Source organism: Phyllobates terribilis, unplaced genomic scaffold (genome assembly GCF_046119375.1).
Source record: "Phyllobates terribilis strain yellow unplaced genomic scaffold, ASM4611937v1 Scaffold_5__5_contigs__length_657084704, whole genome shotgun sequence".
NCBI lineage: Eukaryota > Metazoa > Chordata > Amphibia > Anura > Dendrobatidae > Phyllobates > Phyllobates terribilis.
Window position 1 is genome coordinate 396,082,886 of NW_027362765.1, and position 16,957 is coordinate 396,099,842.

Genomic DNA, 16,957 nt, shown 5'->3' on the forward strand with positions numbered 1-16,957 from the left:
ATTCTGGAAAGGGGGACATCTGGAAAGTAGGCATTTCTATATTACATTATTATTATTATTTATTATTATTTATTCAATGGCGCTTTACTTTTATTGTAGTATTTCCAGCTGAAAACCTGAGCGGCAGTCATTGAATTTATTTAGAAACCATTAAATTATTTTAATGCGGTATTTAATTATCCAGAAAATGAGATTGGACAATCCAACATCAGACCTGATGCTGGATGAAAAGAAGTGTACATGTGTGTGTATAATCAATCTATTTTAATTTTTTTATTTTATACGCGCAACATTTTTATATATATTATACACATGTAATATTTTTATATATTTGTAAATAAAATATAAGAAAATATATATATTTAGACAGTCTACAATAAAATCACAACGGCACTAGTACCAATTAGCAGCAAATAACGGCAAAACCACTATTTGTCTGTATTATAAAGCGCATAAAAGTACTATCAATTTGTGCTTCACTATCACCATAAATGTTTTTAATGAACTCATGGTTGATTGGCCCGTAGTTTGCAATAATTCTTACCTTTATAGATCATACTGAATAATCTACAAAGATACATATAAGACCCGACCATACGCAAGTCAAAAATATGTGTTATACATTTTACTTAAAATATCCTATATAATAGTATATAATAGTTCAATAGCTGCAAAGAGTCTTTTTTCTTTTAAAAAGTAGAACCTTGAATTTTAAGTTCCAATCCGGTTCTTACAAGGAAAGAATGTTCGTTCAGTGAGCATACTCGAGCGGTGTCCCGGCCGGTGGCACACGCCCAGAGGGATACTCCCAGAGAAGTTCAGATGCTAGGAGTCTTGAGCAGAAAGAGAGATCTTGTGATGAAGAAACCGCAATTTCCGAAACACATTGGAAATAATTCTGGTCCATCCAGCAGTGATCCGTACCAGCACTGACAGCGTGACGTCACAAGATCTCTCTCCCCGCTCAGGGCTCCTATCATCAGAACTTCTCTGGGAGTATCCCTCCGGGCGTGTGCCACTGGAAGCTTGAGTGCGCTCTCCATATATAATATATATATTATATAATATATGCGCATATATATATATATATATATATATATATATATATATATATATATATATTATATACATACACAGTACAGACCAAAAGTTTGGACACACCTTCTCATTTAAAGATTTTTCTGTATTTTCATGACTATGAAAACTGTACATTCACACTGAAGGCATCAAAACTATGAATTAACACATGTGGAATTATATACTTAACAAAAAAGTGTGAAACAACTGAAAATATGTCTTATATTCTAGGTTCTTCAAAGTAGCCACCTTTTGCTTTGATGACTGCTTTGCACACTCTTGGCATTCTCTTGATGAGCTTCAAGAGGTAGTCATACTTATGCACCTGTCAAATTTTGTTTGAATGCAGATTGCACATTTTCTGTTAGTACAATAAACCTCATTTCAAGGCAGAAACATTACTGTGTCCAACAGTTATTACATATATCAAACTGAAATAGCTGTTGCAAAAACACCAATTTTTATAAAACATTAAGCTTAAGATTAATAGGGGTGCCCAAACTTTTTCATATAACTGTATATATATATATATATATATATATACATATATATACATACACACACACACACACACACACATACTCACAAGCATATTATATATATATATAACATCTTTATATTTGCATATATTTTATATATAGCATGTGAAATCTATATTGCACACTCACACACATACATAGCTATACGCATATACATTGAGAGATTTCTAGGACGACTACTCACAAAGTCTGTGAAAAGTTTTTCGCTGATGTGGCGATGAGCCTTCTGAAACTTCTCCAGGTCACTGGTTCCTTTGTCTGTGTATACATCCCACATGCTCATGGCGGCCAGAACTTTCACACAAGCCGATTCCTGGAATGTATGAAAAAAAAAGGCTTGGAAATGTCCCTGACAACGAAGGCTGGAAAGGACACTGTAGGCCTCGTGTATTTTCTTTGTTGCCCATAGCAACCAATCAGAGCTCAGCTTTCATTGATTAAACTGCTCTGGTAAAAGTAAAGCTGCTCTGTGATTGGATGTTATGGGCAACAAATACAGATGTTCTTCATCAATCTTTCTACTGTACAAAGTGGTCCCTACACGTCATTTTATATCTCCCTTGTGAGCCCGGCTTTTCCCCATATATAAATATCAATATAGTGTATTACACAATATCTATTTAAATCACTGATTTTTAAATAAAAAGGTATAGGGGAACGGATTTTCTCTCTTATAGGAACATTCCTAAATTTCAATCATCTTAATGGATGGGGTGAATCTTTGTTTCTATTCTCAAAAGTCCTCGAAAGGGAAATGTATTGATTTATGAATTCAGATACCGCTGACTGTTTACAAGTTCAAAGTGTAACCAGTGGACTTTCCAAGGGAAGGAACAAAGAAAACATGTACTGAAATATTATTTATTAACCCTAGACTATATGAATGGAGAGCTCTTCACATATTATCAGGTCAAGATTTACCGTCCCGCTAATAAAGCCTCACCCTGATGTGCTGCAGATAGACCGAGAGGTCGCGGATGAAGGACTTGATCAGCCGCTCCTGCATTCTGAAGTTCTTCTCCGTCTCCTCAAACACTTCATCTTTGATCTGTTGATACAATTGACATTCCCTCAGGTTATAATGACCATGATCAATACCTTTATTTATACTGTACTCATTGCTCGATCACATCTACCATTACAAATAAAATTATTCACTCCCATTGCAAATTATATTTATTAGAAACATTTCTAATCTTTATGCTGTTTGCAATAAACCAATGAAACAATAATGGAAAGTGGTTTCTGTAAATTCAGCACAATATGCCACTTTTACTGACTGAAGTCTCAGAATTATTCATCCCTTCATGGCCAGTGTTTTCAGGACTTGAGTCCTTCTGGCTGTTATAACCTGTTGCAAATGTTATACAAAGCCAGATAACAGCTTCTGAGGAATTTCAGCCCATTCCTCATGGGCAATAATCTCAAGATTACTAATATCCTTGGTTTGTGTGGAGCAACAGCCTTCTTTATCCTATCAAAGGTTTTCTATGGGGCTCAGGTCAAGCAACTGCAATGACCATGCCAGAATCTTCCAGGACTTCTCCAGAAACCAAGCCTTGGTGTACCGTGAGGCATGCTTGGGATCACTGACCTGTTGGCAGGTCCAATGATGTCCAGGTTTCTTTACTTGGTTGAATTCATCGGACCCTCCACCCTTGATAACCTAAGAATATTAATGACCTGAAGGCCACTTATCATGAAAAATGGGCTAAGATTCCTCGAAAGCTGGTGTCTGCTATGCATCATGTTTGCAGCAGGTCATAACAGCCAGAGGGGGATCTATTAAGTAGTATAGGCATCAAGGGGTGACAAATGCTGACACTGGCATTTGTGATGTATTCATATTGTTGAGTTATTTACATTGTTCTTGCTTCATTGGTTTATTGAAAACATCAGAAAGTTTTTAACATTTGCTAATATACCTAATTTGCATTTGTAGCCCATGGAGTCGGCTACAAATGTAAATTAGTGGCACTGTTTCTGGAAAATCCCAGACAACTGCTTTCACATAATTAATCATGTTTAAAATATTCAACAAGTTTCATTACCTGAGGGGCGAGTCCGGTGAGATGCTTCAGGTGGCTGCTCACCCGGTTGGATTTCTTGATGATTGAGTGGATATTTAGTTTATAAATCTTGTCCATTAGACTCTCTTCATCTCCTTTGCGGTACTTTACAACTGTTGGACGGAAAACATTTCCTATCATTTCTAAAATACCAGAACTAACTTTTCTTTTCTTGCAGTTGGAACATTTTTATATTCCAAACATGATATAAACTTAGTTTTTGCTTTTTTTGTGATCTATGAAAAAAAAGTATGAAATATAAAAATAACTTAGCTAAACCATTATCAAAATCTTCATTTAGTAGTGAAAGTCCCCCTCTCTAAATATTTTTGTCATCCCGCTCTTGATCTGGCATATTAGGGCTCACTGTGTATTGCATGGGCAGCCATTCTATTGCATCACCACAAGGAAATAGAATAATAATTCCCCCCTACCCAGTGAAGGAGCCTGGTTTTCTGTGGCTCAATATTAAAGGGATTGTCTATGATGAGACAAGCCCTTTAAACTGCTGCCCCCTTTCTAGTAAACTTTATCTTATACAACTCACCTAGATCCTTCCTTCTTTTGTATTCATTAATGTTGACATTAATTTCCTTCACGGCTCGTACAGCATCCTTTATTGGGGTCTTGTCCGGGTGGGACTCAGGGGTCGCTCCTTGAAGCTCCATAAGGAGTAAAGGATAACGCATTACCCTCTGCACAGGCTTGATGAGAAAGGAACCCAAATTTATATAGTTGGTGCGCCCCCTGTGGTATAATAGATAGAGATTACAGAATGTATTAAATTCAATTAAATTTTGCATTACACTTTACATTCTACATATGGGGGAAACCTGAGTGGAACCAATTTTCATTTTTGCACTTTATTATTTCCTCCTTCCAAGAATCATAACTTTCTTTCCCATCAACGTGAGGGTCCCTCACATCAACATAGCCATATGAGGGCTTGATTTTTGCAATTTTATGTTGATGGAGATGTATTTTTTTATTTTTTTTCATTTGTGGCCTGCTTAAGTTTTTATTGGTATCATTTCAGGGTACATACGGGATTTTGATAACCTTTTTGCTTTCCATTTTTCAGGAGGCGCGATGACTGAAAAACCGTAATTCTGGTGTTTTGATTTTTTTATGTCATTTACTGTATGGGTTTATTAATTGTATATTTTAGAGATCTGACTTTTTCAGATGTGGCCATACCTACCAAATGTGTTTATTTATTTATTTTTTTTCTTTATTATGGCATTGGGGAAAAAGGGGGCGACTCAAACTTCTCAGTAATGGAACAACCTGTACTGAATTTATTTTTAGGTGGCCCTAAAAATTGTACAAAGACAATTCCTTTAATACAAAAAGTTATACAGTGGGTACGGAAAGTATTCTGACCCCCTTTAAATTTTTCACTTTTCAATTTTTCTTTGTTTCATTGCAGCCATTTTGGTAAATTCTAAAAAGTTCTTTTTTTTCTCATTAAAGTACACTCTGCACCCCATCTTGACTGAAAAAAAAACTGAAATGTAGAAATTTTTGCAAATGTATTAAAACAGAAAAACTGAAATATCACATGGTCATAAGTATTCATATTCAAAAGGTGAACCTTCAGTCAAGTCTGAGGTCCAGAGCACTCTGGAAGAGGTTTTCATCTAGGAAATCTCTGTATTTGGCCGCATTCATGTTTCCTTCAATGGCAACCAGTCGTCCTGTCCCTGCAGCTGAAAAACACCCCCATAGCATGATGCTGTCACCACCATGTTTCACTGTTGGGATTGTATTGGCCAGGTGATGAGCAGTGCCTGCTTTTCTCCATACATACCGCTTAGAATTATCTCCAAAAAATTCTGTCTTATTTTTCATAGTCTGGGAGTCCTTGATGTGTTTTTGAGCAAACTCTATTCGAGCTTTCATACTTCTTGCACTGAGGAGAGGCTTCCGTCAGGTCACTCTGTCATACAGGCCCAACTGGTGGAGGGCTGCAGTGATAGTTGACTTTGTGGAACTTTCTCCCATCTTCCTACTGCATCTCTGGAGCTCAGCCACAGTGATCTTGGGGTTCTTCTTTACCTCTCTCACCAAGGCTCTTCTCCCATGATTGCTCAGTTTGGCTGGACGGCCAGGTCAAGGAAGACTTCTGGTCATCCCAAACTTCTTCCATTTAAGGATTATGGAGGCCACTGTGCTCTTAGGAACCTTAAGAAATGCAGAAATTCTTTTGTAACCATGGCCAGATCTGTGCCTTGCCACAATTCTGTCTCTGAGCTCCTTAGGCAGTTCCTTTGAGCTCATGATTCTCATTTGGTCTGACATGCACTGTGAGCTGTGAGCTCTTATATAGACAGGTGTGTGCCTTTCCAAATCAAGTCCTATCAGTTTAATTAAACACAGCTGGACTCCAATGAAGGAGTAGAACCATCTCAAGGAGGATCACAAGGAAATGGACAGCATGTGACTTAAATATGAGTGTCTGAGCAAAGGGTCTGAATACTTATGACCATGTGATATTTCAGTTTTTCTTTTTTAATAAATTTGCAAAAATTTCTACATTTCAGGTTTTTTTCAGTCAAGATGGGGTGCAGAGTGTACTTTAATGGAGAAAATAAATTAACTTTTTATAATTTACCAAATGGCTGCAATGAAACAAAGAGTGAAAAATTTAAAGGGGTCTGAATACTTTCCTTACCCACTGTACATGTGTGTAATCCTATGTATGCAGCAATGCATCTAGCGTTATGCCATATGGAAGCAGATTTACAATTCCGGAGGTTAAAGGGATCATCAAGAATTAGATAAACCATGTTTGCTTCTACATTAAAATAGGACACAAACCTATGAATATGACACATAGTCAAATGTAATAGTAAAATTATTTATTTTATTTAAAATTAAAAAACATCAAAATACAATTGCACATAAAGGAGGAAAAAGAGCCGACGCGGTTTCGCCGATGGCTTCGCCAATGGATAGCCTCGTTAAAGCCATCAGCGAAACGCGCGTCAGATCTTTGTGTACTCTGTGGGACTGGCAGGTATCTCATTGTACTATTACTTTACTATGGTGACACTTTTGATCCATATGATATACTGAGCTACACATGTGGACTTTAAGCTACCATTGCAATCTATTCTCCTCCTCAACTTCTTATCATGCATTGTAATTTATATACATAGGGAAGATATAATAGTATTAATAATAATAATATCACTTGGGCTAATATTTATTGCATTATGCACTTTACCTTATGTACTTTTATTTTGAGTAATATATGATTGGTGGACCCTGTGGTTGTTTGTTTGAGATCAGTGTCCTTTGTAATTCTACCTCCTTTATGTGCAATTGTATTTTGATGTTTTTTAATTTTCAATAAAATAAATAATTTTGCTATTACATTTGACTATGTGTCATATTCATAGGTTTGTGTAGTTTGGTGGACATATAGTCATCCTTGACTTTTCATTGTTGGATTAATAGTTAAATTCCAAATTGATGGGATATTCCCAACTCAGACTTTTATGACATTCCCACATTCAACTGCAGTGCCCCTTTAAGAATAGTGTAATTTCTTTTTAAACAAGGAGGAGACGGACTCACCATTCTTGATATAAGCTCCTGTGTCAGCCATCAAAGAGAGTGCGAGAAGTGGGGAAAAAAACACAATGCACCGTTACAACCCACGCACAGTTTTAGGAAAAATGCAAAGGAACTTTTTGTAAAGTTATCATGAAATGACAGACACGGCATATTAGTAATGAATAGTGAACTGCTGGATTCAGTTCTAGTATGCATCACTGAGAAAGGGATGTATTAGCATAAAGATCAAAAGGGACAGAAGTAACATGAAACTTGGTGTGAACAGGCGGCTTAAACTCGCAGCATTCTGTAATTTTGCGCTGGAGCATGTGGAGTGAAACTAAAACTGTACGGCTAAAAGTTGATCCATGCAAAGCAACCGGTTGCTGACCCCATAGTTATTGGTGTACCGTACCCTCGAGCCATAAGAAGAGGAGACCCGACCCAGGATTTACTTTGAGCCAGGTAGAAACCCAATCTTAAAAGCGAGGGATCAAATCACTAGCCACACACACTAGCCAATTGTCATTAGACCCAATTAGAGGTGTAACTACAATAGGTGCAGGGGTTTCAATTGCACCCGGGCCCTGGAGCCTAGAGGGCCCAAAAGGTGTCTTTGGTCCATATGTAGAGAACACTACTGTTAAAGAATTGCAATAATTGGGGGCCCTGTTGGAGCTTTTGCATTGGGGTCCACGAACTTCAAGTTACGCCACTAGACCCAACCAAAATCAACAGGAAAGCCAACAATCTGGCAGTCCTCATTAATGCCACTTTGGTTTTTAACTTTATTCAGTCTCTGCTTATTCAGGAGATAAGCAGAGCCAAAAGAAGACCAGAAGCCACTTATCTCCTTATTGCAAAAAAAAACAACCCTTGGCTGATCCTCCTCTGGACTTCTTACAGGTGGTAGAAACTGGTAAGGGCTAGAAGGAAATGGGGAATGAAGACCCAGGGTGGTCACGGTCCCTAGGCAACTGCCTCTTGTGGCCACCTTAACTCCAATGTTACTTTATTTAAGCGCCTGCCACTACAGTAACGGATCCTACTATCTTCTTACTTTACAGTCTCCATACACTCCTGCAGGCTTCTCTGGAACTTCTCATTTTTCTCATAGGCTTCCAGAAGTGCGATGGTCTCCTCGTGATTCTGGCAATACTCCTTATACACAGACTCCAGCTCCATACGGTGCTCAAGAAATATCAGACCTGTGTACAGATGGAGGGAGGATACAGGTCAGGATGTTACACTATGTGCTTCAATTATGGGTCTATGTATTGTGAAAGGCAGCTGTCACCCGATTTTCATCCCTGGGGTCCTTAATAATTTATGTGATTTTCCAAGATAGACTGTCCCTTTAAGACAGCACTGTACCGCACTGCAAGTCTTACTCTCCTTGGTATTTTAGCATTTCTACCGTTGAACTATATCTACATTATCTGGAAAAAACACCCAAAGAACTCCGATCCTATATAGACCGCATACTTACCGACTGAATCGCAGTTCTCCAGTGCCCCCAAAAACATCCTCGTCACACCAATAACTGAATGGATGTTTCCAAACAGAACATCGAAATCCACATTAGTCATCTGTTCAAGAAATATTAAATAAACGATGACTTATAGCAAAATGGGACAAGATAAATGCAAAAAAAGGTCAATATGTTTCTGCAAATTTTAAAATAAGCTTCACATGCTTGTTGTCAGTGAGTGGCAAATAATCTTGCTGACACCGAGAGGCTGTTACCCCTATAAACCTAAGGGTATGTGCACACAGTGCGTTTTTTTTTTGCATTTTGCTGCGGCAAATCAGTGTGGATTTAGCCCCAAAAACGCATTGCAAGCCTTATTCCAGCATTTTCTATGGGATTTTGGAAGATCTGTTCACATGATTAGGAATTTTCCAGACAGGATTTCATGTGCAGAAAAAGAGCATCAGCAAGTTCATTCTTTGTGCGGATTTGCTTGCGTTTTTCCTATACAATGCATTGGAAAAAAAACACACGGCAAATCTCCATGCAAAAAACGCACAAAAAAAACGCATGTAAATGCAAAAAAACGTGGAATTTCCACAAGCGTTTTTAATGCCAAGAGGTGCAGAACACTGCAGAAACGTTGCAGAAATTTCTGCAAGCAATTCTTGATTGCACACAACCTTATACTTCTGACAGTTTAGAGTTTGCTACGATTGTATCCAAGCCACAAATTCTCTGTGATACATGATACATTGCAGCAAACTATTAGAACAGGAGCGATTTGTATAGCTGATGTTTTGACCTCATAGACGTTTGAAAAAACTTGGAGCCTTTCATTGTGGTTATACATCAGGAGTATTACTAGGCCTGTACTTCTGATGAGAGGCGCAAACAAACACTAGAGCACAGGCACAGCACACATTAAACTGGATACAACTGCAGGAAGCCCGCCGCTGTAAGAAGAATTAGGTCTTTACAAAATTTAAAGCAGTTATTCAGGACTATATATATATATATATATATATATATATATATATATATATATATATATATATATATATATATATATATATATATATATTTTTTTTTCTTCTTTACTACGGCCACTGCTAACTATCTGTTGTTTACTATGCACCGTTGCTATCCTTGTTGTGCCCGGCTCCGATGTCTGCCAGCTCAGAGCAGTCACAGTCCGCTCCTGTTGGCGATTCAGCGGCTTCCGCTGACGTCACGTCGACAGAGCAGTGGCTTCACTTCCGTTTTGCTCGGTTGATGAACTGTGACAAGAAGCAGTCACGAGTAGAGAACGGGAAGGAAGAACGGGAAGGAAGAACGGGAAGGAAGAACGGGAAGGAAGAACGGGAAGGAAGAACGGGAAGGAAGAACTGTTTTGTTGACGTGGAGCAACTGAAACGTCGGCAGGCCGGTGACCGCTCTGAGTTGGCGCCGGGTTGAACAGGAAGGTAGTTGCCTCTGTTACTTTTTAGGCCCATAGTAAAAAATAAAAATAAAATGGTCCTGGACAACCCCTTTAAGCCTCTACAATGTGAACTGGAATCTTTCCATTTATTGAAAGCAAAATAGAGCTCTTAAAAAAAAAAAATAGTGAGAAATTAAAAATACAACAATTAAAAAGGTTTATTCCTAGTTTGTAAACTATCCTCTATCCATATGATAGGGGAAAACTTCCTGATTGCTGGGGTCCATCTTGCTAGAACCCTTACCGATCTTGAGAATGGGGCTCTGAAGTGCCCTTTCTGAGTTTAGCAGAGGTCAAGCATGTGCATCTCCGCTCCATTAATGCTCTATGGAGCGCCGGAGGTAGCTGAACGCTGTATCAGAATCAGTGGGGTTCACAGGGGTTTGATCCCCAGCGACTGTGAAATTATCCTTTTAAGTTTTTTATTCATTAAAACAAGAAAACTTATTGTGTTACGATTGTAGCCAGATTCAATTCAGACGAGATAGTAAGACCTCGTGGGTTCGGTGCCCAATCTTTACTTGTTTATCACTGGCATTTTTTGTCTTAATTTGCTAACTTAAACACTACTTTATATGCACAGAATTTATTCTTTTTTTTTTTTTATTTTTATTTTACTCACTTATATAGCGCCATTAATTCCACAGCGCTTTACAGATATTATCATCGCTGTCCCCATTGGGGCTCACAATCTACATTCCCTATCAGCATGTCTTTGGAGTGTGGGAGGAAAACAGAGAACCCGGAGGAAACCCACGTAAACACGGGGAGAACATACAAACTCCTTGCAGATGTTGTCTTTTGCAGGATTTGAACCCAGGTCCTCAGCGCTGCAAGGCTGCAGAGCTAACCACTGAGCCACTGTGCTGCCCTTGAATAAGGCATTAATGACACTTATTTAGAATATAAGTGGCAGTCTTACCTGCGTAGCCTGCAGGGGGAACATGATGTACTCCACCAGAGTTTCCAGGTCTCTCAGGTAGTCACGCTCGGTCTGTAACAGTTCCTCAATCACCTTTGATCTCTTCTCCAGCATCCTCGTCTCAGAGTTCTCGGTGGTAGATGCAGCTGATGGTCCCTCTTCCAGGATTTCGGGTTGTGATGACAACAGTGTCATGTCTGCAAAGAAAATGCATTGTTTTGTAAAATGCTCCTAACAATTCAGACTGGAAGTTATCCTTCAGGTCTAAGATTTTCATTCTACTTGTAATCTTGGTTATTACAGAAGACGACGTGCTTTATCTGCTCCATACTGGCATCATATCCATCACTCCACATCTTCTGCAACATTCAGTAATTGTAATATTTTATATTAAATCTATCCACATAATAAATGTGCAGAAGAGGAAGGAAATGGAAAAATGAAAATCAATCAATAGCATCATTTTTGGTGCAGAGAATTAGGCGCTAATCTTTCCTCCACCACCTGCTTTCCAAACTAATCTACTCACTTCTTGATGGATAAGTAGAGAAACAATGAAAACACATAAAGTGGATAAACAAAGAACGGACGCCGACTCAGCTTAGGCCACCGCATGGCCACTTCTCCCGCCATATGTCGTCGCATTTGACCAGTATAGTGAGACGGGGCAGACGGAGGCAGCAACGAGGAGTTTGGATGCATTATCACTGAACGCTTAATAATAAACTCCACTCTGCATCCTCGGTCTACTCCACCTCCCCTATGCCGTATACAATCTACATTAAGTTGACTAATATATACAGTGAAGGAAATAAGTATTTGATCCCTTGCTGTTTTTGTACGTTTGCCCACTGACAAAGACATGGACAGTATATAATTTTAAGGATAGGTTAATTTTAACATTGAGAGATAGAATATCCAAAAAAAATCAAGAAAATCACATTGCATAAATTAGCTAATTATTTTTTGCATTTTGCAGTGAGAAATAATTTCTCATTATGGGTTCTGGCTCCTACAGACCAGTTAGACGCTCCTAATCAACTCGTTACCTGCATTAAAGACAGCTGTCTTACATAGTCACCTGTATAAAAGACTCCTGTCCACAGACTCAATTAATCAGTCAGACTGTAACCTCTACAACATGGGCAAGACCAAAGAGCTTTCTAAGGATGTCAGGGACAAGATCATAGACCTGTACAAAGCTGGAATGGGCTACAAAACCACAAGTAAGACGCTGGGTGAGAAGGAGGCAACTGTTGGTGCAATAGTAAGAAAATGAAAGAAATACAAAATGACTGTCAATCGATTTCGATCTGGGGCACCATGCAGAATCTCACCTCGTGGGGTTAATGATCTCAAGGCAGCTGGGACCACAGTCACCAAGAAAACCATTGCTAACACATTATGCCTTAAAGGTTTAAAATCCTGCAGTGCCCGCAAGGTCCCCCTGCTCAAGAAGGAACATGTGCAGGCCCATCTGTAGTTTGCCAATGAACACCTGGATGATTCTGTGAGTTATTGGGAGAAGGTGCTATGGTCAGAGGAGACACAAATTGAGCTCCTTGAATTTTACTCAACTCACCGTGTTTGGAGGAAGAAGAAGGATGAGTACAACCCTAAGAACATCGTCCCAACTGTGAAGCATGGTGGGGGAAACATTATACTTTGGGGGTGCTTTTCTGCAAAGGGGACATGACGACTGCACCGTACTGAAGGGAAGATGGATGAGGTCATATATTGCGATATTTTGGCCAACAACCTCCTTCCCTCAGTAAGAGCATTGAAGAAGTCTTCCAGCAAGACAATGACCCAAAACATACAGCCAAGGCAACAAAGGAGTAGCTCAAAAAGAAGCAGGTGAAAACTGCTGTTCACAAACGCTCTCCATCCAACCTCAATGAGCTCGAGCTGTTTTGCAAGGAAGAATGGGCAAGAACTTCAGCCTCTCGATGTGCAAAACTGATAGAGACATACCCCAAGCGACTTACAGCTGTAATCGCAGCAAAAGGTGGCGCTGCAAAGTATTAACTCAAGGGGGCTGAATAATATTGCACGCCCCACTTTTGATTTTTTTTTAAAAGTTTAAAATATCCAATAAATTTTGTTCCACTTCACGATTGTGTCCCACTTGTTGTTGATTCTTCCATAAAAAATGTGAATTTTATATCTTTATGTTTGAAGCCAGAAATGTGGCAAAAGGTAGAAAAGTTCAAGGGGGCCAAATACTTTCACAATGCACTATATATATCATTACTTATCTTGCACCGATACAGAGTCACAGCCTGTATTATACTACAGAGCTGCATGCACAATTCTGCAGGCTTCAGAGCTGACATCACTTAGCATTTCTTGCCAGCTCCAGGTGTACACTAGATATTGTTGAAAACAGCAGAACTCTTCATCTCAGATGAACGGATAGAAGTTTCCAAAGACAACCAGCAGAATTGTGCATGCAGCTCCGGATTATATAATAAAAGCAGTAACTTGGCATCAACATTTTTTTTTTTTTTTTTTTTAAGTACCGTAGATTATGTACAGTAGAAGAGTAAAGTTTAGAAAGTGAAGATGAGTGTGACTTGCAGATATATTGTACTTTGATCACGCATATTACTTTTCTATACCTTACTATGTACATCGGCAGCAGAGAGACGTTCACAGAAGCACAGAATGTAAAACTATTTGTGTGCTTGGAGGATCATGTTGGGGCAGGTAGCAGTAATAACACGCCTAGACACCTAGATAATTCTTCCTGATTTCACTTTCACTAAAATTGTGTTTCTAATTAAAAGCTGCATTTACACAGGAGCAATTACCCCAGGACCTCAGAGCTTGACCTTCTGTGTAATGTATGGGCTCATTATTCTACAATATATAGAGGGCTATGTGGGGACCATTATACTGAATGGAGGACTATGTGGGGCAATTATACTGGACAATTATGGAGGACTATGTGGGGCCCATTATACTGTATGGAGGACTATGTGGGGCCCATTATTCTGTATGGAGGACTGTGTGGGGCCATTATTCTGTATGGAGGACTATGTGGGGCAATTATACTGGACAATTATGGAGGACTATGTGGGGCCCATTATTCTGTATGGAGGACTATGTGGGGCCCATTATTCTGTATGGAGGACTATGTGGGGCCATTATTCTGTATGGAGGACTATGTGGGGCAATTATACTGGACAATTATGGAGGACTATGTGGGAGCCATTATTCTGTATGGAGGACTATGTGGGGCCTATTATTCTGTATGGAGGACTATGTGGGGCCTATTATTCTGTATGGAGGACTATGTGGGGCCCATTATTCTGTATGGAGGACTATGTGGGGCCCATTATTCTGTATGGAGGACTATGTGGGGCCCATTATTCTGTATGGAGGACTATGTGGGGCCCATTATTCTGTATGGAGGACTATGTGGGGCCATTATTCTGTATGGAGGACTATGTGGGGCAATTATACTGGACAATTATGGAGGACTATGTGGGGCCCATTATTCTGTATGGAGGACTATGTGGGGCCCATTATTCTGTATGGAGGACTATGTGGGGCAATTATACTGGACAATTATGGAGGACTATGTGGGGCCCATTATTCTGTATGGAGGACTATGTGGGGCCCATTATTCTGTATGGAGGACTATGTGGGGCCCATTATTCTGTATGGAGGACTATGTGGGGCCCATTATTCTGTATGGAGGACTATGTGGGGCCCATTATTCTGTATGGAGGACTATGTGGGGCCCATTATTCTGTATGGAGGACTATGTGGGGCCCATTATTCTGTATGGAGGACTATGTGGGGCCCATTATTCTGTATGGAGGACTATGTGGGGCCCATTATTCTGTATGGAGGACTATGTGGGGCCCATTATTCTGTATGGAGGACTATGTGGGGCCCATTATTCTGTATGGAGGACTATGTGGGGCCCATTATTCTGTATGGAGGACTATGTGGGGCCCATTATTCTGTATGGAGGACTATGTGGGGCCCATTATTCTGTATGGAGGACTATGTGGGGCCCATTATTCTGTATGGAGGACTATGTGGGGCCCATTATTCTGTATGGAGGACTATGTGGGGCCCATTATTCTGTATGGAGGACTATGTGGGAGCCATTATTCTGTATGGAGGACTATGTGGGAGCCATTATTCTGTATGGAGGACTATGTGGGAGCCATTATTCTGTATGGAGGACTATGTGGGAGCCATTATTCTGTATGGAGGACTATGTGGGAGCCATTATTCTGTATGGAGGACTATGTGGGAGCCATTCGGTATGAAGGGTTATGTGGGGCCCATTATACTGTATGGAGGACTATATGGGGCCATTATTCTGTATGGAGGACTATGTGGGAGCCATTATTCTGTATGGAGGACTATGTGGGAGCCATTCGGTATGAAGGGTTATGTGGGGCCCATTATACTGTATGGAGGGTTATGTGGGGCCCATTATTCTGTATGGGGGACTATGTGGGAGCCATTATTCTGTATGGAGGACTATGTGGGAGCCATTCGGTATGGAGGGTTATGTGGGGCCCATTATACTGTATGGAGGACTATGTGGGGCCCATTATTCTGTATGGAGGACTATGTGGGGCCCATTATTCTGTATGGAGGACTATGTGGGGCCCATTATTCTGTATGGAGGACTATGTGGGGCAATTATACTGGACAATTATGGAGGACTATGTGGGGCCCATTATTCTGTATGGAGGACTATGTGGGGCCCATTATTCTGTATGGAGGACTATGTGGGGCCCATTATTCTGTATGGAGGACTATGTGGGGCCCATTATTCTGTATGGAGGACTATGTGGGGCCCATTATTCTGTATGGAGGACTATGTGGGGCCCATTATTCTGTATGGAGGACTATGTGGGAGCCATTATTCTGTATGGAGGACTATGTGGGAGCCATTATTCTGTATGGAGGACTATGTGGGAGCCATTATTCTGTATGGAGGACTATGTGGGAGCCATTCGGTATGAAGGGTTATGTGGGGCCCATTATACTGTATGGAGGACTATATGGGGCCATTATTCTGTATGGAGGACTATGTGGGAGCCATTATTCTGTATGGAGGACTATGTGGGAGCCATTCGGTATGAAGGGTTATGTGGGGCCCATTATACTGTATGGAGGGTTATGTGGGGCCCATTATTCTGTATGGGGGACTATGTGGGGCCTATTATTCTGTATGGAGGACTATGTGGGGCCCATTATTCTGTATGGAGGACTATGTGGGGCCCATTATTCTGTATGGAGGACTATGTGGGGCCCATTATTCTGTATGGAGGACTATGTGGGGCCCATTATTCTGTATGGAGGACTATGTGGGGCCATTATTCTGTATGGAGGACTATGTGGGGCAATTATACTGGACAATTATGGAGGACTATGTGGTGCCCATTATTCTGTATGGAGGACTATGTGGGGCCATTATTCTGTATGGAGGACTATGTGGGGCAATTATACTGGACAATTATGGAGGACTATGTGGGAGCCATTATTCTGTATGGAGGACTATGTGGGGCCTATTATTCTGTATGGAGGACTATGTGGGGCCCATTATTCTGTATGGAGGACTATGTGGGGCCCATTATTCTGTATGGAGGACTATGTGGGGCCCATTATTCTGTATGGAGGACTATGTGGGGCCCATTATTCTGTATGGAGGACTATGTGGGGCCCATTATTCTGTATGGAGGACTATGTGGGGCCCATTATTCTGTATGGAGGACTATGTGGGGCCCATTATTCTGTATGGAGGACTATGTGGGGCCCATTATTCTGTATGGAGGACTATGTGGGGCCCATTATTCTGTA

At 40.3% G+C, this 16,957-nt stretch overlaps 1 protein-coding gene across 6 annotated transcripts in view; it reads right to left on the bottom strand.

Annotated features, from left to right (window-relative positions):
* The window catches only part of DNMBP (dynamin binding protein), a 125,717-nt gene that overhangs the window by 10,395 nt on the left and 98,365 nt on the right, over positions 1-16,957 (bottom strand). For all 6 annotated transcript variants that reach the window (XM_073685022.1, XM_073685023.1, XM_073685025.1 and 3 more), the window contains 8 exons: positions 11,123-11,319; positions 8,736-8,835; positions 8,307-8,454; positions 7,268-7,285; positions 4,233-4,432; positions 3,668-3,798; positions 2,560-2,664; positions 1,801-1,929 (listed from right to left, as the gene is read on the bottom strand). In XM_073685022.1, coding sequence (XP_073541123.1) covers positions 1,801-1,929; positions 2,560-2,664; positions 3,668-3,798; positions 4,233-4,432; positions 7,268-7,285; positions 8,307-8,454; positions 8,736-8,835; positions 11,123-11,319 — 1,028 coding nt within the window. The remainder of the gene's footprint in view (positions 1-1,800; positions 1,930-2,559; positions 2,665-3,667; positions 3,799-4,232; positions 4,433-7,267; positions 7,286-8,306; positions 8,455-8,735; positions 8,836-11,122; positions 11,320-16,957) is intronic.